The 27,123-nt window shown below is 44.6% G+C and overlaps 1 protein-coding gene across 1 annotated transcript in view; it reads right to left on the bottom strand.

Moving 5' to 3' along the window:
* Positions 1-8,312: 8,312 nt before the first annotated feature.
* Positions 8,313-27,123, bottom strand: part of LOC138674700 (extracellular calcium-sensing receptor-like) — an 81,412-nt gene continuing 62,601 nt past the window's right edge. Inside the window, exons 4-7 of the mRNA XM_069762516.1 lie at positions 25,250-26,074; positions 14,834-15,061; positions 14,580-14,703; positions 8,313-9,217 (exon numbers count right to left, since the gene is read on the bottom strand). Of these exons, the coding sequence (XP_069618617.1) occupies positions 8,313-9,217; positions 14,580-14,703; positions 14,834-15,061; positions 25,250-26,074 (2,082 nt within the window). The remainder of the gene's footprint in view (positions 9,218-14,579; positions 14,704-14,833; positions 15,062-25,249; positions 26,075-27,123) is intronic.

Below are 27,123 nucleotides of genomic sequence, written 5' to 3'. Positions count from 1 at the left end.
CAGTGCCGCGCTGCATGCACTCTGTGTGCTCAATCTATTTTTCCATTTTCCCTGGCACCGCAGGTGCAGTCCCAAGCGCTAGTAGGTCTAGAGGGACTCTAACCCAGTGTTCTTGGGGCAGGGTCCTGTGACCGGACACTAGCGCTTATTCTGCGGTAAGGCAGCTCTGTGACGTAACAGGGTCCGCTTCTTATTCATACCGGCTGATGTTAACCCGTGTGTGTTCTTACTATACCGCCATACACTGTCCGCCATTACCGAGCAGCAGGTAATATCTCTGCACGGTGGACTCCGGGCTGCAAATGCACCTTATAGCTTCCTTTATATTATTTGGGGTGTTTCGCCAGCCCTAACAAAGTGCAGTTATCATTCTGAATTTTAATTACACATTTTTTTCTGCTTTGATGCAGAGGCAGGAAACCAATATGCTGAAGGGAAAAAGTCGAACTTACAAAGTGTGCGTGTAACAAATGATTTTTTATGTTATATTAAAGGGACACTGTCACCCCCTCCAGCCTTTAGAAACTAAAAGAGCCCCCTTGTGCAGCAGTAATGCTGCATTCTGACAAGGTGGCTCTTTTAGTTATTGATTCAGTTAAAGCCAAAATAAAGCGTTTTATAATTTCGCCAAAATACCTCTCTTTAGACCTGGAGGCAGGTCTTAACCCCCCTGCTGAAAACGCCACACTTCCATCACTCAAATCTTCTTTGGCGCCGGGCGCCGCCCCCTCCGCGCTGTTTTCCAATGAAATCCGGCGCCTGCGCCGTTTAGTCCTGACTGGGGCAGGAGCAGTGAGCTCTGGCCATCTGACCTCACATGCAGTCTTGCAGACTGCGCCTGTGCGGCCACCCAGCTTGGGAATCCCAGCCCCACAGTGTGTTATGCATTATGCAGAGTGCGGGGCTGGGATTCACTAGCTGGGTGGCCGCACAGGCGCAGTCTGCAAGACTGCATGTGAGGTCAGATGGCCAGAGCTCACTGCGCCTCCCCCAGTCAGGACTGAACAGCGCAGGCACCGGATTTCATTGGAAAACAGCGCGGAGGGGGCGGCGCCCGGCGCCAAAGAAGATCTGAGTGATGGAAGTGTGGCATTTTCAGCAGGGGCGTTAAGACCTGCCTCCCTGTCTAAAGAGAGGTATTTTGGCGAAATTATAAACCGCTTTATTTTGGCTTTAACTGAACCAATAACTAAAAGAGCCACCTTGTCAGAATGCAGCATTACTGATGCACCAGGTGGCTCTTTTAGTTTCTAACGGCTGGAGGGGGTGACATTGTCCCTTTAATCTAATATGATTTGTGATAGGTGTCAAGTTCCCACCTCTGCACAGGGGGAATCTCAAGCCATCTCCATTGTGGTCTCCCATTCTTCTCCAGCCGCAGTGGAGTCTGCTCAGCGGAGACATCAGTCCCAGCGTCTTGCTCAATCTGACTCTGTGCATAGGATTACTGCTGCTTTTCCAGCTTCTGTCATTGAAGCCAGTGCTGGGCAGCAGCGAGCAGATGCTTTTGGGACGAAGTCCTGCTTTTCCCCTTCTGAGCATGCCCAGGGTGAGATCTTCTGTTGGAGATTGAGGGTCACATGCTCAGATACTGCAGCAGATCCCATTGGTCCTCCAGGAAGGTCCTGAAGGTGCTCAACTTCTGTGGCAGCCTCCCATTGGTCCTTCTGGGAAGGTCCTGTACACGCTGCAGCTATAAAAGGTTCGCATGACAGCACGGCCATGCGCTAGTGTGAACGTGTGTGTTGATGTGTTAAAGTTGTTCATTAATTATTCCCTCCCTATGACTGCTCGCATAAGGTGGATGATTGCTATCTAGCGCCTGACTTAGCCATCAGCACGTAACACACAAAACAGCGTCTAATTGCTGTGACCACAAGTGCGGCGCTGTGCGCTTTCACAGCGCTTTCCTGACCCAAGCCTGGGTGGTTAGTGGCGTCCCCCAGTGCGGCACTGCACGCACTCTCGTGCATCTTTTTTATTATTATTTCTCTCACTCTGACACCCCAGTTGTGATGTCGAGCGCAAGAGGTCTATATGAACTCAAATCCTGTGTCTTGGAACTGAGCTCGGTGACTCCTTGCTTGCGCTCTTGGTGCGGTACCGCGGCCCTGTGACACAACAGGGTTTGCTTCCTTCACACAGGGGGAAGTTAACCCGTGTGTATTCACATTGTAACGCCATATAGTCCGTCATTACTTGGCAGCAGGTTCCATCTCTGCACAGTGAACCCCGGGCTGCGAACGCACCTTATTCTACCTATCTTATTATTTGGTGCATTCCGCTAGCCCTAACAGATTTGAGTACACATCACGTCAATAATGAAACATGACGCAGCTGTTGTTTTTGATCATGGCTTGTATCTAGCATTTATTGGTTGGTTCATTAAGCAAAAGAGGGTAAATATGTTAAAAAAATCTAAAAAAAAAAGAAGCAAAAAAATACACAGAGTAAATTGTGTGACTATCTACCTTAAAAATTGTGCGCGTCACAAACTACTGATGCTTAGTTCAAACTTGTTCACTTAATCAAATTTGATGTCTGTACATGCCACACCAATATTGTAGCCAGTTCCCACAGTTGTTTTGGGGGCATGTCATGTAAATAGTTTCTTGAATGAATCTTTTTGGATAAGGTAGTGAATTGTATTAAAAAATGTAAAAAAAATATTCAAGTTTACTAAAAATATTATGAGAAAAAGTTCCAATGACGGGGTAATATCAAAGAAAATAAAAATAATTGGAAACAACAATGTGGTAACCACAAGCCACAATATTACCACCACCACTGAAGCTAGTGGTCCAAGCGAACGTACTAAATGCAGGTCACAATTGTCCTCCATTGCCTCCAGCAAGCATACAAGTGGGGAGAAAACGGAGAATATTATGAAATAAATAGCACAAAAATCATCTGTGTGATAGCAGGATAATGTAACCTCTGGCAGTGACACTGTCAGTTTGGGTTAGAGTGTTGCATCCTCCTTAACAGTTAGTATTTTTGACTGCCCACTTTCAATTCCATTAATGAAATTTCTGTCTTCTCTGCTTGGTCCACAGTGCTGCAAAATGCTGGAGAATAAGGGAGATATTTTACAAAATTCATTTCTTCCACTTTAGATGAAATGAACAGTCAGCCTTTTTGCTCAATTATAAATGTGGATGGAAGGAGTGGAAGACAGCACTCAGATGCATAGCTGTGCTGATGGACATAATAAAAGTGGTACTGTAAACTGTAGCGGAAGGTGCTCTGGCAGTGGCAGATGAGGTGATAGCAACAATGTGAGTCAGGGAAAAATCTAGAGCCAGGAACCAGAAGGGGGGCAAGGAAACCAAGGAATATTCCACACTGAGAAAGCTGTGAGGTGCTTGATGGATGATGATTAGTGATGAGCGAGTATACTCGTTTCTCGAGATTTCCCGAGCATGCGATGGTGGTCTCTGAGTATTTCGGTGTGCTCAGATGATTTGCAGCTGCTAGACAGCTTGAATAAATATTGGGATTGCCTCTTTGTTAGAGAATCCCCACATGTATTCAAGCTGTCTAGCAGCCGCAAATCATGAAGCTGCGTCGACATAAACTAAATCTCGGAGCACGCCGAAATACTCAGAGACCAACCGAGCATGCTCGGGAAATCTCAAGTAACGAGTATACTCGCTCATCACTAATGATAATGAGTGTGTGCTTAAACAGACCGGGAGGATGACAAAGTGATGTTGTCAAATTAAAGAGGTAGTGGTGGTGTTGGTGATGAAGAGTAGAAATGAGGTCTGGACAGAAGCTCTTCTAGGTACAGATCTGCTTCTCCTCTAGTCAGATTGAGAGCAGGTGACACCACAACTGCTGCTGGTTAGTTTTTGAAACTCTGTACATAGAGGTGCATAGCTCACCCCTTTTAGGCAGTGCATTTTGTCTATATAGCTTCAACGCTCAGATGTTGAAACGCTCAGATCCGGGTCCAGCTTTGTCCATGTCTATTTTGAGGTCTACTGGGAAGTAGCACAATGAACTACATGAGTGATGGACCATCCTAATTGGAATACACATTGTTGTGGTACAATGGCTTTTATGCGCCTTTGATCTAAATACTGTCAACTCAGTACTCTGTGTTTTTTACATGCAATATTACTATTTATTTAACCTCTTAACGACCAGAGGTGTTTTTGGTTTTGCATTTTCATTTTTTGCTCCCCTTCTTCCCAGAGCCGTAACTTTTTTAACTTTTTTATTTTTCCATCAATATGGCCATGTGAGGGCTTGTTTTTTGTGGGATGAGTTGTACTTTTGAACGACATCATTGCATTTACTATGTCGTGTACTCTAAAGCAGGAAAAAAAATTCCATGTGCAATGAAATTGCAAAAAAGTGCAATCCAACACTTGTTTTTTGTTTGGCTTTTTTGCTAGGTTCACTAAATGCTAAAACTGACCTGCCATTATGATTCTCCAGTTCATTACGAGTTCATAGACACCAAACATGTCTAGATTCTTTTTATCTAAGTGGTGAAAATAAATCCAAGCTTTGTTAAAAAAATGGTGCCATTTTCTGATACTCATAGCGTCTCCATTTTTTATGATCTCAGGTTGAGTGAGGACTTATGTTTTGCGCAACGAGCTGACGTTTTTAATGATACCATTTTGGTGCAGACACGATCTGTTGATCGCCTGTTATTGCAATTTTATGCGATGTCACGGGAAAAAAAATTTAATTCTGGCATTTTGACTTTTTTCTCACTATGCCGTTTAGCAATCAGGTTAATCCTTTTTTTATTGATAGATTGGGCAATTCTGAATGCGGCGATACTAACTATGTGAATGTTTATTTTCTTTATTGTTTTATATTGAATGGGGTGAAAGGAGGGTGATTTGAACTTTTTCATTTTTGTTTTTATATTTTTAAAAACATTTTTTTTTAACTTTTGGCTTGCTTCAATAGCCTCCATGGGAGATTAGAAGCTGCCATTACTCGATCGGTTCTGCTACTTTCTGGCGATGATCAGATCACCTGTATGTAGCAGAATTACTCGCTATGAGTGCTGACCACTGAGCGGCGCTCATAGCAATCCAGCAGTGACAATCATGGAGATCTCCAGGAGACCTCTGGTTGTCATGCCGACTCATCAGCAACCCGCGGTCATGTGACACTGGTACAGATGGGAGGAGGCAATGACGTGCTTCCTGCGCGTGCATGTTAAATGCCGCTGTCAGAGATTGACAGCGGCATTTAACATTTTAACAGCCACGGGTGGATCGCGATTCTACCAGCGGCTGCTACGGGCAGATGTCAGCTGTCATGTGGCGGAAAAGGTGCGGGCTCCCGCGATGAGGAGAGAAGTCCAATGACGTCCAATGGACATTAAGGGGTTAATTACTTACTGCAGGGTATATGCATATTTTGCATTTAACATGGGTTCCACAACTCCAAATGAGTGACATCAATATTTCTTTCAAGTTTGATATCATTTATATAATATATCATATTTGATAGTTGAATGTGGTGGGTAGTGTGCGTGTGTAACAAAGTATCATCCCGATGAATGAACAAAATACCAGAGAGAACAATGTTGTACCACATTCCCAATGTTAGATGTTGAATTCCCACCTCTGCACAGGGGGAATCTCAAACCATCTCCGCTGTGGTCTCCCATTCTTCTCCAGCTGCAGTAGAGTCTGCTCAGCGGAGACGTCGGTCCCAGTGTCTAGCTCAGGCTGATACTGGACGACAGTGGTATTTCCTGATGAAGGGGGCATGAGACCCCTGAAACGCATTGAATAAAACCACTGTGAATCAACTTTACTCTCCTGAAATTCATCTTAGTGGCAGCGCAGAATTTTTCTACAAATCTCCCTTTGAGGACATTATTTTCTCTAGTCGGTGAAGACTTGTGGATCTGCAGCAGCCGCTATCTATATGCTCTAATCTCATCCTAACCAGGTGAGCAAATTTTGGTGTATATTCTCCTCTGTGTAACGTGGATAAGACCCTATTGAGCTCTTTGTCTCCCCATTGTTTTGCAATAGCTATAAAAGGTTTGCATGACCGCTTGGCCATGCGCTTGTGTACTCTTGAAATCGTGTGTGTGTTGATGAGTGAAAGTCATTCATTAATCATCCCCTCCCTTGTGTATGACTGCTCGTGTAAGGTGGATGTCTGCTATCTAGCGCCCGGCTGAGCCATCAGCAATAAACACACGAAACAGCGTCTAATTGCTGTGACCGCCAGTGCGGCGTTGTGCGCTATTAGAGCGCTTTCTTATCCCAAGTCTGGGTGGTTAGTGGCATCAGCCAGTGCGGCACTGCATGCACTCTTTAAGTTATTTTTGCAGTTGCTCTGACACCCCAGTTGCGGTGTTGAGCGCAAGAGGTCTACACGAACTCTAATCCTGTGTCTCGGGATTGAGTTCTGAGACTCCTTGCTTGCGCTCTCTGTGCGGTACCGCAGCCCTGTGATGCAACAGTGTTTGCTTCCTTCACGCAGGGTGAAGTTAACCCATGTGTGTATCCACATTGTACCGCCATGTAGTCCGTCATTAATCAGCAGCAGGTTTCATCTCTGCACAGTGGACCCCGGGCTGCGAATACACGTTACCCTGTCTTTCAAAATTATTTGGTGCGTTCCGCTAGCACTAACATTAGATTGTTGTATATCATCAATATTCCCCTCATAGTGACACAAGTTGGGGACTCAAGCAAATTGGATTAATGTACACATTCTGCCCATGTCCTTGGGAGCAAAAATAACTTTCTTACAAAGTATTGATAAGTATATGAATTTCCAGATTTTTTTTCTCCCTTTTGTTTTTTATGAACCATTTTTTATAAAGCACTGTACCTTAAGTCTATTACAGCTTATAGCTGGGATAGTTTTTCCTTCTTGTCCTAAAGAACCTAAGCATCTTTGTAAAGACTAGTGGTAGTTTGTACATGTAACCTTGGTATGGTCTGTGGGCTGTGAGTACAATGTGTGCATGGCATTAGGACTTATCACTCAATCTTGGCAGTCTCTATACACAGGAGTGCTCGTTCAGCTAAGTTTTCTTCTGTTCTCCATGATAAAGCTGCTGACTGACTTGTCGTCCTGTGGTTCATCTGAAGGAGAACAATGCGAATGGCAGTCCAAGATCACACATGTGCAATCGACATCTCTCCCAACCATCAGTTGGCCATGCATATTAGACCGTTGACTAGTGTTGAGCGATACCGTCCGATACTTGAAAGTATCGGTATCGGATAGTATCGGCCGATACCCGAAAAATATCGGATATCGCCGATACCGATATCCGATACCAATACAAGTCAATGGGACATCAAGTATCGGAAGGTATTCTCATGGTTCCCAGGGTCTGAAGGAGAGGAAACTCTCCTTCAGACCCTGGGAACCATAGGGATGTGTAAAATAAAGAATTAAATTAAAAAATATTGATATGCTCACCTCTCCGGCGGCCCCTGGACTTCACGCTGCTAACCGGGAGGCTTCTTTGTTTAAAAAGCGCGCCTTTCGGACCTGTGAATGACGTCCCGGCTTCTGATTGGTCAATCAGCCGCGACGTCATTCTCATTCACAAAACTGCTAATGCTAGGAATTGAGGACCTGCGAATGACGTCGCGGCCTCTGATTGGTCGCGTGCCGGTCACATGGGCGGCACGCGACCAATCAGAAGCCGGGACGTCATTCACAGGTCCGAAAGGCGCGCTTTTTAAACAAAGAAGCCTCCCGGTTAGCAGCGTGAAGTCCAGGGGCCGCCGGAGAGGTGAGCATATCAATATTTTTTAATTTAATTCTTTATTTTACACATCCCTATTAATTCGATACCGATACCCGATATCACAAAAATATCGGATCTCGGTATCGGAATTCCGATACCGCAAGTATCGGCCGATACCCGATACTTGCGGTATCGGAATGCTCAACACTACCGTTGACCCGTTCTGTCGATTTTGACGAGATCTGGTGACATTATTCTTATGTTTAAGGGGGCTTTTCCTACTTTTATTTACCAATTTTTTGACACCCTATAACGACATACAAATGAGAAACTAGCAAAAGTGGGGAAACATACTGCAGTATTCGACTATGATTTACAATTTTTGGGGGACTTTTCTTCTGCCAAATGAATGACAAGATCAGTCATTGTCTCTAATTAGCCTTTTATTAATTTTGTCTAATGTGATTTAAAAAACAGGTAATTTTGATAATGCATTTCCTTTAAATCAATCTATGTCAGTGAGCCTCTTTAGATCATAAAAATCCATTGGTGCTCAAACAGGTGTAATGTTGAATGATTTGAAGCATTCTAATAGTACATTTTTAATTCTTCAGCCTTTGTCTTTGAGCATGATATTCTCTTTAGTGTTCAGGTGAGGTCTGAAAATGATAATAAAACATTTAGGGAAAAACATGCAGATGACAAGAGCCCAGCTTGACACCAAGATAGCAAACACCTCCATAGCAACAACATATTTGCCTTGAGCACTAATTGAGGCTGGAATATAAGATATCCAGACACTAAGGAAGGCCAACATGCTAAATGTAATAAATTGAGCTTCATTGAAGCTATCAGGCAGCTTCCGAGCCAGGAAAGCTACAACAAAACTAATGGTGGCCAGAAGAAAAAGATAACCAAGCATGGTCCAGAAAGCTGCTGGGGATCCATCATTACACTCTACAATAATAAGGCCAGGTTTTGTCTCAGCATTGTATTGAGGAAATGGAGGTGCTAGTGATATCCATATAATACTCAATAGAAATTGTGCCATGAATCCACAAATTACTATCACGTAGCACACCCAAGGTTTGGTCCATTTGCGGAGATTGCTATTTGGTTTTGTAGCCATAAAAGCAATCACTACTATGATGGTCTTCGCTAAAATGCAGGATATGCAAAGACCAAAAACCATACCAAAGATTGCTTGACGAAACAAACAGTTCTCAGCTTGTGGGTAGCCAATGAAAGCCAAAGAGCAGAGGAAACACAAGGACAGAGAAATCAGAAGAAGACAACTCAATGAATAATTATTGGCTTTCACAACAGGAGTGGATTTTTCCATAATGAACAATCTCAGAATAATGTCCGGAGTCAGCGAAGATAAGATGCTGATTACAGCCAAAGCTGTTCCAAGCGGCTCTTGGTAGGAGAGATAATCTAAATCTTTGGGAAGGCATTGCGATTTCTCTGAATTTGGCCACTGGTCCCATGGGCATTTGAAACATTTAAAAGACCCTAAAGAAATGAAATAAAGAAATAAATAGGCAATACTGACACAGGCAATGTTGACGAAAGTCGATCAACTCAAAGCCAAAGACATTGTCCACTATTTTGAATTAGCTAATAAAGATCAGAACAAAGTGGATTTACAATACATTTATTAGGGATATGGTTACCAGTATAAAACTATCTCTCAACCTGCAGTAACTACAAAAGCAACTAAGATTTTAGTGTTCATAAAAAAATTAATAAAAATTGAGACTTAAATAACCTCTGTACCTACAGTATGTCACACCTTTTATTCAGATTTTAAAATATATGTCAGAGTTTTGAACTTCATATTCTAAAGTATAAAAGAGCTTGTGAGATATTAAGGGTGGGTAACAAGAATGTTAAATGGGCTAGAAAAATCATACTTGTCTGTTAGAAATTCGTGAATTTATTCGAATGAGTTTGTCTTCCACTTAAATATACAAAAAATTCTCTTTTTTGAGGTCAGATTTCTGTAAATTTGCTGCAAGCAAATTCATGTGAATGAGGGCAGGCAACAGTTTTTTTTTTTAATTATACTCTCCTCATGGCTCAACTGTCAGAGCCACTACTTCTTTTCTTCATGTCAAGCTACAGCTTATGTCCAAGAGTAAGTCTCTAAGAATACTGGGCATCGCATATAGGGAAATCACAGAGGTGCAACTTGCAGTGATCCCTGAGGCATAGTTAAAGCCAGAAGTTACAACCTAAAATGAACAGGTCAATTTATTTGATCACAATGTTCCAGGGGTTAATGTGCAGGGAGCAGTCAGGGACAGCTCCTGGCACGTAGCGCTGGATGTCAGCTGTGATAATCAGCTGACACCCGTCCGTGATCGGCCGCGCTCCCCCCGAGAGCGCGGCTGATCGCACATGATGCACTATCCCATCGAGGATCAGATAGGCTCAGGTCACCTTGATGGGATAGTATGTCTAAGGTCAGAGAGGGGTTAATAAAGGGCCAGCAAATGGCCCTCACTCAACAGTTGTAGACAGCCAGCAGCCAGGCCTCACTAACCATTTCTGGAGGGCCAGCAGATGGCTATACTTGCATAGTTACTGCAATATAATTTATTTATCTGTTTCATATTACTACTGGAAATTTAGAAACCTGGAGGGCCAATCAGGTGGCCTTCACACTTTATAGAGGGCCAGCAGACATCTCGTGAACAGAGGAGACCAAGATAGAGCTTTTGAGTAAAGCATATCATTCTACCATTTACTGTAAATAGAGAAAAGTCTACAAATAAAAGAACACAGTAGTTACAGTCAAATATGGTGTAGGTTGAAATACATTTTGTGGTTGTTTTTCTGCCTCTGGCATCTGGCACTGGGTGCCTTGACTGTGTGCAAGGCATCACGAAATGTGAATATTCTCAAGGAATTTTGAGTCGCAATGTAGGGCCCAGTGTCAGAAATCTAATTTGCATCCTAGGTGATGGATCTTCCTTGCAGGACCCCAACCATACTTCAAGAAGCACCCGGAAATGGATAAAAACAAACCACTGGAGAGTTCAGAAGTGATAATTTTACTTCCGGTAATGTAAAGCCTGCCATCACTACCTCTGACATATAGATGCTACAGAGAAACTGCGAATGGACACAATAAATCAGTTCATTTGCCTGCTTTGACAAGTACAGATCATCATAAAAAGCACAAATCTGTCAATGAGTGCATGGAAGAAAACAATGAAGTTATGATGTGTGGAAGACATGTATGTCACTAGAATTTACACTCATTTCTAGCAGATGATACCTAGCACCTATCCCTACAGGAAATGCAGCTAACAGCGGTATTAGTAGGAATAGGAAATAGCATAGATTTAAAAAATGTATGTTTCAGTAGCAAGGCAATAATCCTTGACTAGATGTCTATAACATGCTATCCATTCTGCGACAGCTCACCCTAGAAAAATTGCAGATAAGAGCAGTCTTATTGCAAATATAAAATGGATATTAATCATCCCCAAAAAGATTTTTTAGCGTACACGGTAGCAACAAACTGTGGAGGAATGCAAGCAAGCCTGCCTTCTTTGCTCAATTTCTGAGTACAGATTGCCATAAAACACATGAATCTGTCAATCAATGCATGGAAAAAAGCAATCAAGTTATGGACTGTGGAAGATATGTATGTGACCAGGATGAACACTAATTAAACAGCAGCTGATACCTAGAGCCTATCCCTACAGTAAATGAAGCTAGCAGTGGTATTAATAGGAAATAGAATACATGTTACATTGCTATTTGTTTTTGTTATGTTTTAGCAACAAGTATTATAATTTAGAAGGTAACAATCCCTGACTAGATTCCTGTAATATGCTGTCATTATTGCCACACCTCACCCTACACTAACTGCAGATAAGAGCTGTAATATTAGAGAATATAATCTATTTGAATTAGACCTAAAAAAGCTATTAATTTAACATAGCAACATCAAGGACTGTTATTCCATCAACCTTGCTGAGGAATATAGTGGAGCGTTTCGCGTATACATAACCTGATATGGAGGAGATCAAGATCTTCTGTACCTACTTTACAAAGGCTTCTGTTCCGTATGTGAAATCCTGTATGACAGACCACAACAAAGCACTGAATGTTATACTAATAGAATCCACTGGCTCTTTTGGTTTCCAAAAATATTCCCTCAACTACAAGATGGAGCCTCAGAAAAGCATTTTTCGCATTACTAAAGAGTAGGTCTCCTACACTGGTAAAGTATATACGCTAAGTGCAAGGGATGCCAAACATTAGAAGGAGGCACTGCAATACCCTTTTGAAGAGACTTGGTGGTGGGCCTCAAAAACATTTTTTTATCATTATTAACCCCTTTCTAACATTGGATGTAATAGTACGCAAATGTCGGACTCCCCATGTTTGGTGGGGGTTCTGGCACTGAGCACGCACCTATCAAGGGGAAAATAGCTGATAAGTCAGCTGTACATATCAGCTGTATATAACAGCTGATATATACAGCTGACATGTGCCAGCAACAGCCGAGAGTGGAATTGCGACCCTGTGTTGGTGCTTTGGGGAACACTTGGCCACCATGTCTATCTGAACAACCCTCTGCCTCTTCCTAACTGTTGTGACATTTGCTGTGTTACTCGCTCTGCATGTTGCCTTCCCAGGTTGGGTCAGTGACTTAATCGTCCAGAACTTTGTCTTCCACTTCCGCACCCTGGTCCGCCTCTTGACTTGCTGACTTAACAATATCTTTTGTTGGTAATTGTGTCTCATCATCATGCACCTCTTTCGACAGTAATTGCATTTTCCCACCGTCACCTTCTTATGAGCGGGGCTGCTCAAACATTTAGGCATCACTACATGCGATCTCCTCATGTCCCACTTGAAACAGGCAGGGCGAGAGGCCACAATCTAGAAATGGAAATGTGAACTGCTCTTCAGCGTGTCCAAGTGTGTGATGACTTGTCTCCAGGAATTCAGCATGGTGGGAGGAAGGAGGATTAGGGTGAGAATTATGTGGTCTAGAATCACGGCTACTGAGGCTGGACAATGTGGGAGCTGGCAAATTGACTGGAACCATTATCTGCTATCCCTCCAACAATCTTTTCACACTGGTCTGAATTCAATAGTGGTGTTCCATGCCTCCTTACAAAGTGGGACAGGAAGCTAGCTGGACATGATGTGTGTGTTTGTTTTGCTCCCACAGCAGGCACAGTTTCCCCTCGTCCACGCCCTTGGTTTGTGTGCTCACCATTAGCATCACGTCCACTACCTTATCCCTTACCCCACGCTTTGCCCATTTTACATTTTGTTTGATAAATACCTGCTGAAAAAAACTTTGCATGATTAGTATCGCAGGAAAATTTGCACACCTCAAATGGACATACATTGCAGTAGCAAAATAGTGATGCTATTGCTAACCAAACAAGTCTGGCGCAGTATAATTGCTGTATAATATTTCCCTGCTAAAAACACTGTAGGATTAGTATGGCAGAACAATTCGCACACCTCAGGACTTGGTTCACTGCTTGCACTATATAACACTGCTATTGGAAACCAACCAAGTCTGGCTGCATGCTTTTGATGCACAACTGGTGCACTATAAAGGCTGTTTCCCTGCTAAAATAGTTTGCAGGATTAATAGCAAGAAGAAAATTTATTAGTCCTGAGAAGTATTTTTGGTATGAGTTGTAGGCAGCAGCATAAAGGATGTGCATTTTATCCTATCCTGTCCAAAATGACCCCTACAGCACAATCTGTCCCTAAGTGCTGCTAATCAAAGTATTAATATTGATTATTTTTAGTCCTAAAAAGGGTTGTTGTTGACTTTGAAAGAAATATAAATGTGGTTGAATCCCTGCCTATACACAGCTACAATTCTGTCCATCTCTTACGGGCACCTCTCGCTAAGCTGCCGGTGTCTGTGGTACAGTGTGCCGAGTATAGCGTCACGGGTCTTATATAGATGTCTACGGCATTCCAGTTACTGGCGGGAAATCATGTGGGGCGGGGACTAGAGCTTGAGCTCAATGATGCTGGAGCAAGTGACGAGAAGTGACGAGCACGCTCGCTCAAAACTAGTTAACATCAAGTTAATCATGGCGAGATACTAGAAGAACTTGAAAGTGTTCATCTACAGTACTCGGAGACTTTAGAGTGTTACATTTGTATTTTCAGAGCAAGTATGGGCCGTAGAGCAATTTCAATTCATGACTAATCCATTTGATTGAAATAAAATTTTATGGACCAATTAGATGATTCAAAGATGAAATTTATTACAGGAAATTCTTTTGTCTCCTGTGTTGAAGTTCTCAATATTTTTTGACTAGCGAGAGACCAGATGATGCCGTTGCCTCATCACCGGTCAAAGCTAATCATGTGGATAATTAATACCTTGCCTATTGCTGCCAAATCCAGCATTTGAGCTCACACCGATCCCAAAAACAGGACTCTCAAATTCCTCATTTGAATGAACCGATAATTGACAGAGATGGCCAACTACATCAATTGGCTATAATCGACAATCCTTTTGACAGTAATTGTAGCCACGGAGCTCATACGTTCTCATCACGCCATTCAAACAAGGTCCCCGTTCTCAGGATCGAAGAAAAGCTAGCAATCCGGAAGAAATTACCTATTTTACAGACAAATGTTACGTTTTTGAAATAGGATTGGTACTGGTTAATGATTTCTGGTGTTACTGGTAAAGCTGACAAAATGGCATCTCCTTGTCAGTCATCTCTCCCCTGTTCTGCACCCCATTGACATCCAGCCATGTCTGACCCCATCATTTATCTTAAACTTAATCCTCTGGAAATGTCATAAATGTCTAAGGTGAGAAATCTTCAGATTCGTAGCTCAGTCTTGGGGATACCTCACTTACATGTGTCATTGGTGATTTCTCCAAGCGAACATGGAATGCACTCAAAGCAGCAGGAAGGTTTCCCTTCTTTAGCTGCTCTCCAGAAACCTGGAGGACATCTTTGGCTACAAATTGATAAAGGAACCTATAAAAAAAGATGAGAATTGATTTATAATTTAGGATAAACTTTAACGTACCAAGGTATTTAGCGCCCAAATGGAGTACCACTCCACCAATATTAAAGTCCATCTATGGTAATTTCTCATATTTTTTACCTGAGTGTCATCATTTTTCCATCGCAATATACTTGAATTAATGGTGTAGACTTCACCTGGAGAAGCTGACGTGTCATAACTGCCAACCTTGACCTGCTTAATGATTCCTTCTGGGCTCAGCTGCCAGTTTACTATGTCATAAACAGCGGGTGGATCTCCGTTTTCATCAAAGTAAATTTCTCTTCCCACATTCATCTTTATTCTTACCTTCTTCATATAGTGCAGAAGCTATAAAGTCGTAATTGACAAAAATGTAAGGATACCTTCATAATAACAGCAGAAACTATTGACTATTTTTATATATCCTGGACTATAAGAGTCTTTTGAAGGAGGAAAATAAAAACAACTTTATAAACTACAGTAGAGATGAGCAAATCAGTTCCATTCATCTCCAATTTAATGAAAAATCTGGATTCTTTCAAGTTTGATTTTTCTTGTGTAACTTTCTTTGTGTGAAGCCATTTTGCTGATTTGTAGAGGCCTGGGAAAGAGTTGTATAAATAAAAAATAAAAATTGTCTAACCATTCCCCTGCCTTGCCACATCAGCACCCCATTTGGGCCTTTGGACTACTCCCTCTGGCCTCTTCTTTACGTCTCCACAGCACTCAATGTCCTCTTGCTCCAATCCTACTCTATGAAAAGACTTCTGTGGCCGAATAGGTCTCTGACATCACAGTACAAGTCATGATATCAAAATGTCGTAATGTACGTTGCCCAAGATTTTGACTAGTCTTTGAATGGTGAACATTGTATTGTCACAATGTGCATTGTGACATCAGAGGCTTGTTGAAAAATGACATCGTACCTTAAAGTCTAGATGAGGAAGGAGACTGTGAGACGAAAATTTTGAGCGAACTTAATAGTCTGCATTTCAGCAGATTCACTCATCAATATTCTAATACCAAACTGTATGTGGACTATATTACAGGTCTACACAACCTCCCAGCTTTAAGAAGCTTTACTACAGGAATCAAAGAGTTCTATTAGAAATGAGCAAATCTGACAAAAAATTTAAAAAATATTTTATTTTCGTAGTCCATCTATTCCACCACTGCAAACCTATGGTTCTTGTCCTCCGTGCATCCAGTTCTCTAGGCGTCCTTTTCAGCTACACCATCATTGCTTTCAGCATCCATCAGGTCAAATACATCAAGTCTCACATTATGACATCATTATGTCATGATACATCATCAAAAACCTAGTTAGCTATTTGGTTGACATGTGACTGTGAATGTCTGGCGCCTACTTGACTCTGAAAGCCTTGGGGAATCCAATGAAGATGACGGTAGAGGACACGTGGAGAAACAGACGATGGGCTAAGGTTGCAGGACAGATGAGCGGCAAGGTGAGGTTTTTTTTCCAGCCCTCTACAATTCTGAAAAATATCAGCTGGCCACCATTTTACTTAATTCTTGTGAAGCAAATCACAAAACATTTTGATTCAGAAGATTTCAATATTTTTGGGAAAATTGGAGATGAATTCAATTTGAATCTAACAGGTTCACTTATCTTTAAGATCTATGAATCCACACTGAACCCAACAGATCTATATTAAAATTAGATTATTATTATTTTTTTTAACATGCTCCATCAATGCATATGGCACATACAATTTAAAGTTCCGTTATTGTGGATGAGTTGCTTTGAGAAGAAACTATCTCAGTGGTATGGTGCCAAAATGAAGGATTATACAATGCAACATATGGAGAACAGAGCTATACTGTAAGTTTCCTACCATTTATTATTATTATTATTATTATATATTAGTGCCATTTATTCCATGGCGCTTTACATGTGAGGAGGGGTATACATAATCAAAATAAGTACAATAATCTTGAGCAATACAAGTCACAACTGATACAGGAGGAGTGAGGACCCTGCCCACAAGGGCTCACAATGTACAAGGGATGGGTGAGGATACAGTAGGTGAGGATAGAGCTGGTCGTTCAGTGGTTTGGTCGATCGGTGGTTACTGCAGGCTGTAGGCTTGCCGGAAGAGGTAGGTCTTCAAGTTCTTTTTGAAGGTTTCGATGGTAGGTGAGAGTCTGATATGTTGTGGTAGAGAGTTCAGCTATGTGCACACGTCAGGATTTCTGGCAGAAATTTTCCTGACAAAAACCGGACATTTCTGCCAGAAATCTGCATGCGGTTTTTTGTGGTTTTGATGTGTTTTTTGCACGTTTTTTAATGCGTTTTTGATGCATTTTTGTTGCACTTTTTCCAAATGCATAGAATAGCGGTAAAACGTGAAAAAAAAACGCAAAATTAATGATCATGCTGCTTTTTTACCGCGATGCGTTTTTTTCATGGAAAAAAACGCATCATGTGCACAAAAATTGTAGAATGCATTCTAAATGATAGGATGCATAATGTTAAGGACTGGCGGAACACACCAAGTACAAGATGAAATGGAACTAGGTGCGTTCGCAGTCCGAGGTCCACCGTGCAGGTAAAAACCCTGCTGCTAGTACGATGGACTATATGGCAGTACTATAAGTATACACACACGGGTTAACTTCACCCTGCGTGAAGGAAGCGATCCTGTTGCGTCACAGGACCGCGGTACCGCACATAGAGCGCGAGCAAGAAGTCAGCGAACTCAACCCCAACTAGGATTGAAGTCCGATTAGACACTTGCTGGCACAACACTGAAATTGGGTGTGTAAGGAAACTAAATAATAATATAAAGGCACAAGAGTGCGTGCGGTGCCGCACTGACGGACGCCACTAACCACCCAGGCTTGGGTCAGGAAAGCGCAGAGCAAGCGCACGGCGCCGTACAGGCGGACACAGCAACTGGTAGCTGTAATGTGTGTTACGTGCTGTTGGATAAGTCGGGCGCTAGATAGCAAACATACACCTTCCGCGAACAATCATTCAATAGGGAGGGTTATTTAAAGAGCGACTTTCACTCACAACACACACACATATTTACAAGACAATACTAGCGCATGGCCGTGCGGTCATGCACAGTTTACATAGCTGTAGCACAGGAAACAGCTACAGAAGTTTTGCCCTTTCAGGACCTGCCAAAAGGACCAATGGGATGTGCTGCAGTACCTGAGCATGTGACCCTCGATCTCCAACGGGAGATCCTGCCCTGGGCATGCTCAGACAGAGAAAAGCAGGACTTAGATCCAGAAACGTCCACTCGCCGCTGCCTAGCACTGGCTTCAATGGCAGAAGCAGGAAAAGCAGCAGTAACTCTTCGCACAGAGTCAGACTGAGCGAGACGCTGGGATCGACGTCCCTGCTGAGCAGACTCCACTGCGGCTGGAGAAGAATGGGAGATCGCAGCGGAGACGGATCGAGATTCCCCCTGTGCAGCAGAGGAAACTCGACTCCTAACATTACCCCCCCTCCTAGGGCCCCCCTCCTTGGGCCTCGCTACGTTCGAAGGCAGCAATGAGCTGCGGGGCCTAAATGTGCTCAACAGGCTCCCAGGACCTGTCTTCGGGGCCATAACCCTTCCAGTCTACCAAATAAAATTTTTTGCCACGTACCACCTTGAACCCCAAAATAGCGTTCACTTCATAATCGTCCGTAGACGAACCCGATGTCCCAGCAGATGACTCGGAAAACCGGGACATATACACGGGTTTCAAGAGGGACACCTGAAAGGTGTCGGTGATACCCAGGCGTGGCGGAAGGGCCAAACGATAGACCACAGGATTAACCTGCTCGAGGACCTTGAATGGGCCCAAGTAGCGAGGAGCAAATTTAGTGGACTCAACTCGCAGCCTGATGTTACGGGCGGAGAGCCACACCAAGTCGCCAGGAGCAAAGGTCGGAGTGGGGCGCCGATGAGCATCGGCGGAGGACATCATTCTCTCCTTAGAGGCCCGAATGGCATCCTGAGTGCGGTCCCAAATATCCCATGCCTCCACAGCCCAGTCTGCCACCCTGGAGTCGGCGGAAGACACGGGCATAGGCACAGGTACCCGTGGATGCTGACCATAGTTGAGGAGGAATGGGGTTTGTCCAGTGGAGTTGGCTACGGTGTTGTTCAGTGCAAACTCTGCCCACGATAGCAAGGATGCCCAGTCATCCTGCCTGGCTGAAACAAAATGTCGCAGGTATGTGACCAAGGTCTGGTTGGCCGTCTCTACCAACCCATTCGTCTCGGGATGATAAGCGGAAGAGAGATTCAACTCAATACTGAGAAGACGACAAAGCTCTCTCCAGAACCGAGACGCAAACTGGGGACCCCGGTCACTGACAATTTTGTCAGGCATACCATGTAGGCGGAAGATGTGTTTAATGAACAACGCTGCCAAGGCCCGCGCAGAAGGTAACCGTGGTAGCGGCACCAAATGCACCATTTTTGAGAAATGATCGGTGATGACCCAAATGATGGTACAGCCGCGAGACTTGGGTAAACCCACAACAAAGTCCATCCCGACCATCTCCCAGGGCCTATCTGCCACCGGCACGGGATAGAGCAACCCAGCTGGCCTTTGATGCGGAGATTTATTTTTGGCGCAGGAGACACACGCCAGAATATAATCCCTGACATCCCGGACCATATGCGGCCACCAGTACGTCCTCGCCAGTAGCTCAGATGTCCTCTTTGTCCCAAAGTGTCCACCCACCCTGGACGAATGAGCCCAAGAGAGAACCTCCGGTCGCAAATTAATGGGCACAAAAGTCTTGCCCGGAGACACAGACTCTAGCGAAACCGGCGCTACGGTTCTCAGGCTCTCGGAAGGGACAATAAGCCGAGGCTCCTCTTCCTCCTCCTCAGTTGACATAAGGGAGCGAGAGAGAGCGTCAGCACGGATATTCTTCTCCCCGGCGAGATAATGAAGGGAAAAGTGGAACCGGGAGAAGAACAGGGACCATCTGGCCTGGCGAGAATTTAGCCGCTGGGCTGTTTGCAAATAGACCAAATTTTTGTGGTCCGTGTAAACTTGGAAGGGAAACCGCGCACCTTCCAGAAGGTGTCTCCACTCCAAAAAGGCCAACTTCATTGCTAGCAACTCCCAGTCCCCGATGGAGTAGATTCTCTCCGCTGGCGTGGAGGTCTTAGAGAAGAAGAAGCATGGATGCTTCCGACCTTGAGCATCCTTTTGATAGAGGACTGCTCCAGCACCAACGGACGAGGCATCCACCTCCATTAGGAATGGCTTATCCACATCGGGACGATGTAAGATGGGAGCGCTAGCAAAGTGGGACTTAATAGAAGTGAAGGCCTTGGAGACCTCTTCCGACCACAATTTGGGATTCGCTCCCTTCTTGGTGAGGGCTACCAAGTGAGCTACCAGAGTTGAGAAGTGGGGAATGAACTGGCGGTAATAGTTTAATGAACCCCATAAAGCGCTGCACCGCTTTAAGAGAATGGTGCTCTTGCCAGTCCATCACAGCCTGTAGTTTGGCAGGATCCATAGCCAATCCCTGGGCGGAGATGATATAGCCCAGGAAAGGTAAGGACTCCTGCTCAAACACACACTTCTCCAACTTCGCATAAAGAGAGTTTGCCCGTAGGAGGTCGAAGACTCTGCCAACATCTCTCCGGTGGGAGTCAATATCTGGAGAAAAGATGAGAATATCATCCAGTTAGACTACAACCGAGGTGGAAAGCATATCCCGGAAGATGTCGTTGACAAAGTCTTGGAAAACGGCAGGTGCATTACAGAGCCCGAAGGGCATCACCAGATACTCATAGTGCCCATCTCTGGTGTTAAATGCCGTTTTCCATTCGTCCCCCTCACGGATGCGAATCAGGTTATAAGCACCCCGCAGATCTAGTTTAGTAAACACTCTAGCTCCCCGAAGCCTATCGAAAAGCTCAGATATCAAAGGCAAAGGGTACTTGTTCTTAACTGTGATAGCATTAAGACCCCTGTAGTCTATGCATGGACGTAGTTCTCCATTCTTCTTCTGCATGAAAAAGAACCCTGCCACAGCAGGTGACACTGACTTCCTGATGAACCCTCTTGCCAGATTCTCTTGAATGTACTGAGACATTTCCTCCGTTTCCGGGAGAGATAATGGATAGACTCGACCCCGGGGAGGCTCAGCACCAGGCAAGAGATCAATAGGACAGTCATAGGGGCGATGGGGCGTAAGGGTCTCCGCTGCCTTTTTGGAGAACACGTCTGCATAAGACCAATATTGCTTGGGGAGAGAGGAAAGATCTGTGGGTACCTCTGTAGTAGCAACCTGAACGCACTCTCGATGACGACACCTGTTCCCACAAGATTCACCCCATCCCAGAATTCTTCCTGAGGACCACTCGATGTGAGGAGAGTGGTACCGTAACCAAGGTATCCCCAAGAGAACCTCATCAATTCCCTCAGGAATGACGAGTAGAGATATAATCTCCTGATGAGATGGTGACATGGACAGAGTGAAAGGGATAGTTTGATGTGTAATCTGTGCGGGCAGTGTCGACCCATTCACCACTCGTACCGTTACTGGTTGAGATAGCATGACCAGAGGAATTGCGTGACGTTGGGCGAAGGCTGAAGACATAAAATTGCCCTCCGCCCCAGAATCCACGCAGAGTTCTACCGAGTGAGAGGATGAGCCCAATGTTATTGTCCCCTTAAAGGACAATTTGGAGGCAAACGTCGCCGTATCTTATGCACCTCCACCAACTACCACTAGACGCTGACGTTTCCTCGACCGCTGGAGACATCTGGAGGCAAGATGTCCTGTCTGTTGGCAAAGATGACAAATCTGGAGTACACGAGCGGTCCGGGACTTAGATCCCGCTCGTGACTCTACCACAGGCTCATGGGGCTCAGGAGCCTGGTCTGGAGATTCCAAAGGTTTGGCGAAGGTGGGAGCCAGCCGAAACCTCTGCCTACACTGGGCTCGCTCTAACCTCCGCTCGTGAAAACGGAGATCAATACGAGTGGATAGAGTTATTAATTCCTCCAGTGTGGCGGGAATCTCCCTAGTGGCCAGGGCGTCCTTAACGTGGTCAGCCAGCCCCCTCCAAAATATTGGAATGAGGGCTTTATCCGACCACTCCAGCTCAGATGCTAAGGTGCGGAAGTGGACGGCAAAATGACTGACCAAGGACGAGCCCTGAGTCAATGCCAACAATTGGAGCGCCATATCATGGGTGACACGAGGTCCTAAAAAGACCTGTTTCAGAGTGCTCAGAAACAACGGAGCACTCTGCACCACATGATCGCTACGCTCCCATAGCGGCGTAGCCCACTGCAACGCCCTGTCCGATAGAAGAGACACTATATATCCCACCTTAGCCCGCTCTGTAGGGAAACGAGAGGCCAGAAGCTCGAGATGGATAGAGCACTGACTCACGAAACCCCTACAAGACTTACTGTCACCAGAGAATTTCTCTGGAAGCGGGAGGCAAGTTAGAGTCGGGACAGGAGCGGCAGTGGACAAGGTGGCTGCAACAACACTAGCAGCCTGAACAGCGACAGCAGTGACATCCACAGGTGAGGTTGAACGCTCAAGAGCCGCCAACCTTCCCTCCAGCTGCTGGTTGTACTGCTGTGAACGCTGATCGTCCATCATTTACTAGCCAGACCTTGGTGCTAGTATTATGTTAAGGACTGGCAGAACACACCAAGTACAAGATGAAATGGAACTAGGTGCGTTCGCAGTCCGAGGTCCACCGTGCAGGTAAAAACCCTGCTGCTAGTAAGATGTACTATATGTCGGTACTATAAGTAAAACACGCACGGGTTAACTTCACCCTGCGTGAAGGAAGCGATCCTGTTGTGTCACAGGACCGCGGTACCGCACATAGAGCGTGAGCAAGAAGTCAGCGAACTCAACCCCAACTAGGATTGAAGTCCGATTTGACACTTGCTGGCACAACACCGCAACTGGGTGTGTAAGGAAACTAAATAATAATATAAAGGCACAAGAGTGCGTGCGGTGCCGCACTGACGGATGCCACTAACCACCCAGGCTTGGGTCAGGAAAGCGCAGAGCAAGCGCACGGCGCCGTACTGGCGGACACAGCAACTGGTAGCTGTAATGTGTGTTACGTGCTGTTGGATAAGTCGGGCACTAGATGGCAAACATACACCTTCCGCGAACAGACATTCAATAGGGAGGGTTATTTAAAGAGCGAATTTCACTCACAACACACACACATATTTACAAGACAATACTAGCGCATGGCCGTGCGGTCATGCACAGTTTATATAGCTGCAGCACAGGAAACAGCTACAGAAGTTTTGCCCTTTCAGGACCTGCCAAAAGGACCAATGGGATGTGCTGCAGTACCTGAGCATGTGACCCTCGATCTCCAACGGGAGATCCTGCCCTGGGCATGCTCAGACAGAGAAAAGCAGGACTTAGATCCAGAAACGTCCACTTGCCGCTGCCCAGCACTGGCTTCAATGGCAGAAGCAGGAAAAGCAGCAGTAACTCTTCGCACAGAGTCAGACTGAGCGAGACACTGGGATCGACGTCCCTGCTGAGCAGACTCCACTGCGGCTGGAGAAGAATGGGAAACCGCAGCGGAGACGGATCGAGATTCCCCCTGTGCAGCAGAGGAAACTCGACTCCTAACACATAATGAATGCCTTTCTAATGAGCTTTTATCACGTTTTAATCGAGAAAAAATGCGAAAAAACCTGAACGTGTGCACATACCCTTCCAGAGTAGGGGTGATGCGCGAGAGAAATCTTGTATGCGACTGTGGGAAGAGGAGATAAGAGGGGAGTAGAGAAGGAGATCTTGTTAGGATCGGAGGTTGCATCCAGGAAAGTACCAGGAGACAAGGTCACAGATGTATGGAGGAGACAGGTTGTGGATGGCTTTGTACATCATGGTTAGGGTTTTGTACTGGAGTCTCTGGGTAATGGGGAGCCAGTGAAGGGATTGACAGAGGGGAGAGGCCAGGGAATAGTGGGGGGACAGGTGGATTAGTCGGGCAGCAGAGTTTAGAATATATTGGAGGGGTGCGAGAGTGTTAGAGGGGAGGCCACAGAGCAGGAGGTTGCAGTAGTCGACTTGGGAGATGATGAGGGCATGGACTAAGGTTTTTGCAGATTCTTCGTTTAGGAATGTACAGATCCATGAAATATTTTTGAGTTGAAGGCGGCAGGAAGTGGAAAGGGCTTGGATATGCGGTTTGAAGGAGAGATCAGTGTCAAGGATTATCCAGAGACACCGAGCTTGTGGGACTGGGGAGAGTGGGCAGCCATTTACTGTAATGGATAGGTTCGTTGGGGAGATCGCGTGAGATGGGGGAAAGACAATGAATTCTGCTTTGTCCATGTTAAGTTTTAGAAATCTAGCGGAGAAGAAGGATGAAATAGTGGACAGACATTGAGGGATTCTGGTTAGTAGGGAGGTGATATCTGGTCCAGAGATGTAGATCTGTGTGTCATCAGCATAGAGATGATACTGAAAATCGTGAGATTCTTTGAGCTGTCCCAGGCCAAAAGTGTAAATGGAGAAGAGCAGGGGCCCTAGAACTGAACCTTGCCGGACTCCGACAGATAGGGGACAAGGTGAGGAGGTGGTGTGTGAGTGGGAGACGCTGAATGTTCGGTCAGTTAGGTATGATGAGATCCAGGATAGGGCCCAGTCTGTGTTGCCAAGGGATGAGAGGGTCTGCAGCAACAGGGAATGGTCCACTTTGTCAAAGGCAGAGGACAGGTCCAGGAGGAGGAGGATAGAGTAGTGTTGCTTGCTCTTGGCGGTTAATAGGTCATTGGTGACCTTAGTTAGGGCAGTTTCAGTGGAATGGTGTGACCGGAAGGCTGATTGTAAGTGGTTGAAAAGGGAGCAGGAAGATAGATGGGAGGACAGTTCAAAATGGTCGTGTTGTTCCAGTAGTTTTGAGGCATAGGGGTAAGTTGCCTACCATTTGTAGACAACAGTCATGACCTTGCACTTACCTTCATATATTCAAAACAAAAACGAACAGAGCTGTTATAACTTATTGGGTTCTAGGAAGTTTTGTATAATGTGAATGCTGTTAAAGGGGAATTCTCTTCTTGGACATTTAAGACATTTCCATATGTACAACTATACTTGACAATTTTTTATTATTATTATTTAGCACCCTCGATCTTGAGGTAAGGTAACTTGACAGATAAATTCTCTGTAGGAAGATCGATCTTGTGCAAGTCTATATAGGTCCACAATGGCCTACTCCGCCATTATCTTGATAGTATCAAGCCATCTGGCTGCTGGTCTTCCTCTTCGCCTTGTTTCTTCTGTTCTTCGTACCATAATGTCCTTCTCCAGTGATTCTCTCTTTGTATGATTTGTCCAAAGTAGGCTAGTAGCTGCTTAATTATTCTTGCTTTGATTTTATTTACTTTTATGGAATTGTCTGGAATTGAATCGCGAGAATAAACATGTGCAAAACCATCTTTCCATGCTTGATGGGGAGCATCTCTTTATTCCCATGATTTATAACAGTGATTAATTTAGAATAATGAATACTATTTTTAGAGATGTTAAATTACCTGCCAAGGCTTGAAATAATGGGAGTCTCCACAGTGAGGATAAGGACCATCTGAAACAGAACAATTGCTCAGATCTTCTAGTGATTTGGCCACAAAATGAACTGCCATATACATATTATATGTTGTTCTTAGGTTGGAGACATCTGTAAAACTGTTATGAATGCTTTGTAAATCTTCTTGCCCAGTGCATTCTTTTAATGGAGTGTCTGAAATTCTGGTGACATTGGTGTAATTTGAAAATACACAGTTAAAAGCTTCCTGCCAGAATATTTTAGCCCAAGTAACTCCGATCTCCATGAATGGATTGACTTTGTTAAGGAATTGACTAAATCCAGGAATCATTTCACTATACAAAGCCAAACCAATAGTGCCCGAAATAATGTTTCCAAATCGACTCATGAGGTATATTTGAGTCATAGACCAGCCTTCACTGGCAACAAATATCTTCTTTGTGACATTTTGCCTCAACATCTCATCCAGAATGGGAATAAGATGAATATCTATGGAGAAGACAACCACAACTTTTGCTGTTGACTCTCTAATCACCTTGACAATGTGTGGAGCATTACGATCTGGTTGGTTCAAGATGATATTCTCACTAAAAGCCACACATGCTCCACCTTTTATTATCTCTTGTCTGACCGATTGTATTCCTTGCTGACCATAATCATTATCCATAGCTAGTAGTCCAATCCAGGTCCAACCAAAATGAAGTACCAGTTTAGCTAGTCCTAGAGACTGGAAGGCATCACTTGGAACAGTCCTGAAAAAGGATGGAAACGTCTTGTGGTCACTGAGAACTTGACTTGTTGATAAGTGACTTATCTAGTAAAAAAAACAAAAATTAATATTCTTTAAGAGTTTGGGATGAGCAAGCACTAAAATACTTGGATGCTTGACACTCAAACCAAGCAATTCCTAATGCTCAGATGCTCGTTTCCAGTAACGAGTTTAATGGGAGTCAGTTGGATAGTTGAGCATTTCTCTGATAGAATCTATAAGGAGGGCTAAGGGGCTGTGAAAATATTGAAATGGATGGGAAAAGTGCTGAATAGAAGGATATCAGCATAGGGAAGACCCCTGGAAGCATCTCTAGCTCCCAGATTGCTGCTGAGAACAATAGTGTCACACTTTTACTCCTTTTAAGGACTGACAATGAAACATTCAAAACTAGAGAGTAGTGTTGAGCATTCCGATACCGCAAGTATCGGGTATCGGCCGATACTTGCGGTATCGGAATTCCGATACCGAGATCCGATACTTTTGTGGTATCGGGTATCGGTATCGGATACATAGAGATGTGTAAAATAAAGAATTAAAATAAAAAATATTGATATATTTACCTCTCCGGCGGCCCCTGGACTCAGCGCGGGTAACCGGCAGGCTTCGTTGTTCAAAATCAGCGCTTTTAGGACCTGAGAATCACGTCCCGGCTTCTGATTGGTCGCGGGCCGCCCATGTGACCGCCACGCGACCAATCACAAGCCGCGACATCACCGCAAGCTATTAACGCGCTCATTTTTGAAAAATGAGCGCGTTAATGACTTTCAAAGACGTAGCGGCTTGTGATTGGTCGCGGCCACGCGACCAATCACAAGCCGCGACGTCACCGCAAGCTATTAACGCGCTCATTTTTAAAAATGAGCGCGTTAATGGCTTTCAAAGACGTAGCGGCTTGTGATTGGTCGCGTGGCCGCGACCAATCACAAGCCGCGACGTCACCGCAAGCTATTAACGCGCTCATTTTTAAAAATGAGCGCGTTAATGGCTTTCAAAGACGTAGCGGCTTGTGATTGGTCGCGTGGCCGCGACCAATCACAAGCCGCGACGTCACCGCAAGCTATTAACGCGCTCATTTTTAAAAATGAGCGCGT

This window comes from Ranitomeya imitator, chromosome 4 (genome assembly GCF_032444005.1).
Source record: "Ranitomeya imitator isolate aRanImi1 chromosome 4, aRanImi1.pri, whole genome shotgun sequence".
NCBI classification, from domain to species: Eukaryota; Metazoa; Chordata; class Amphibia; order Anura; family Dendrobatidae; genus Ranitomeya; species Ranitomeya imitator.
Note: the sequence above shows the minus strand (reverse complement) of the source record. Positions and strands in the feature narration are given on the sequence as shown.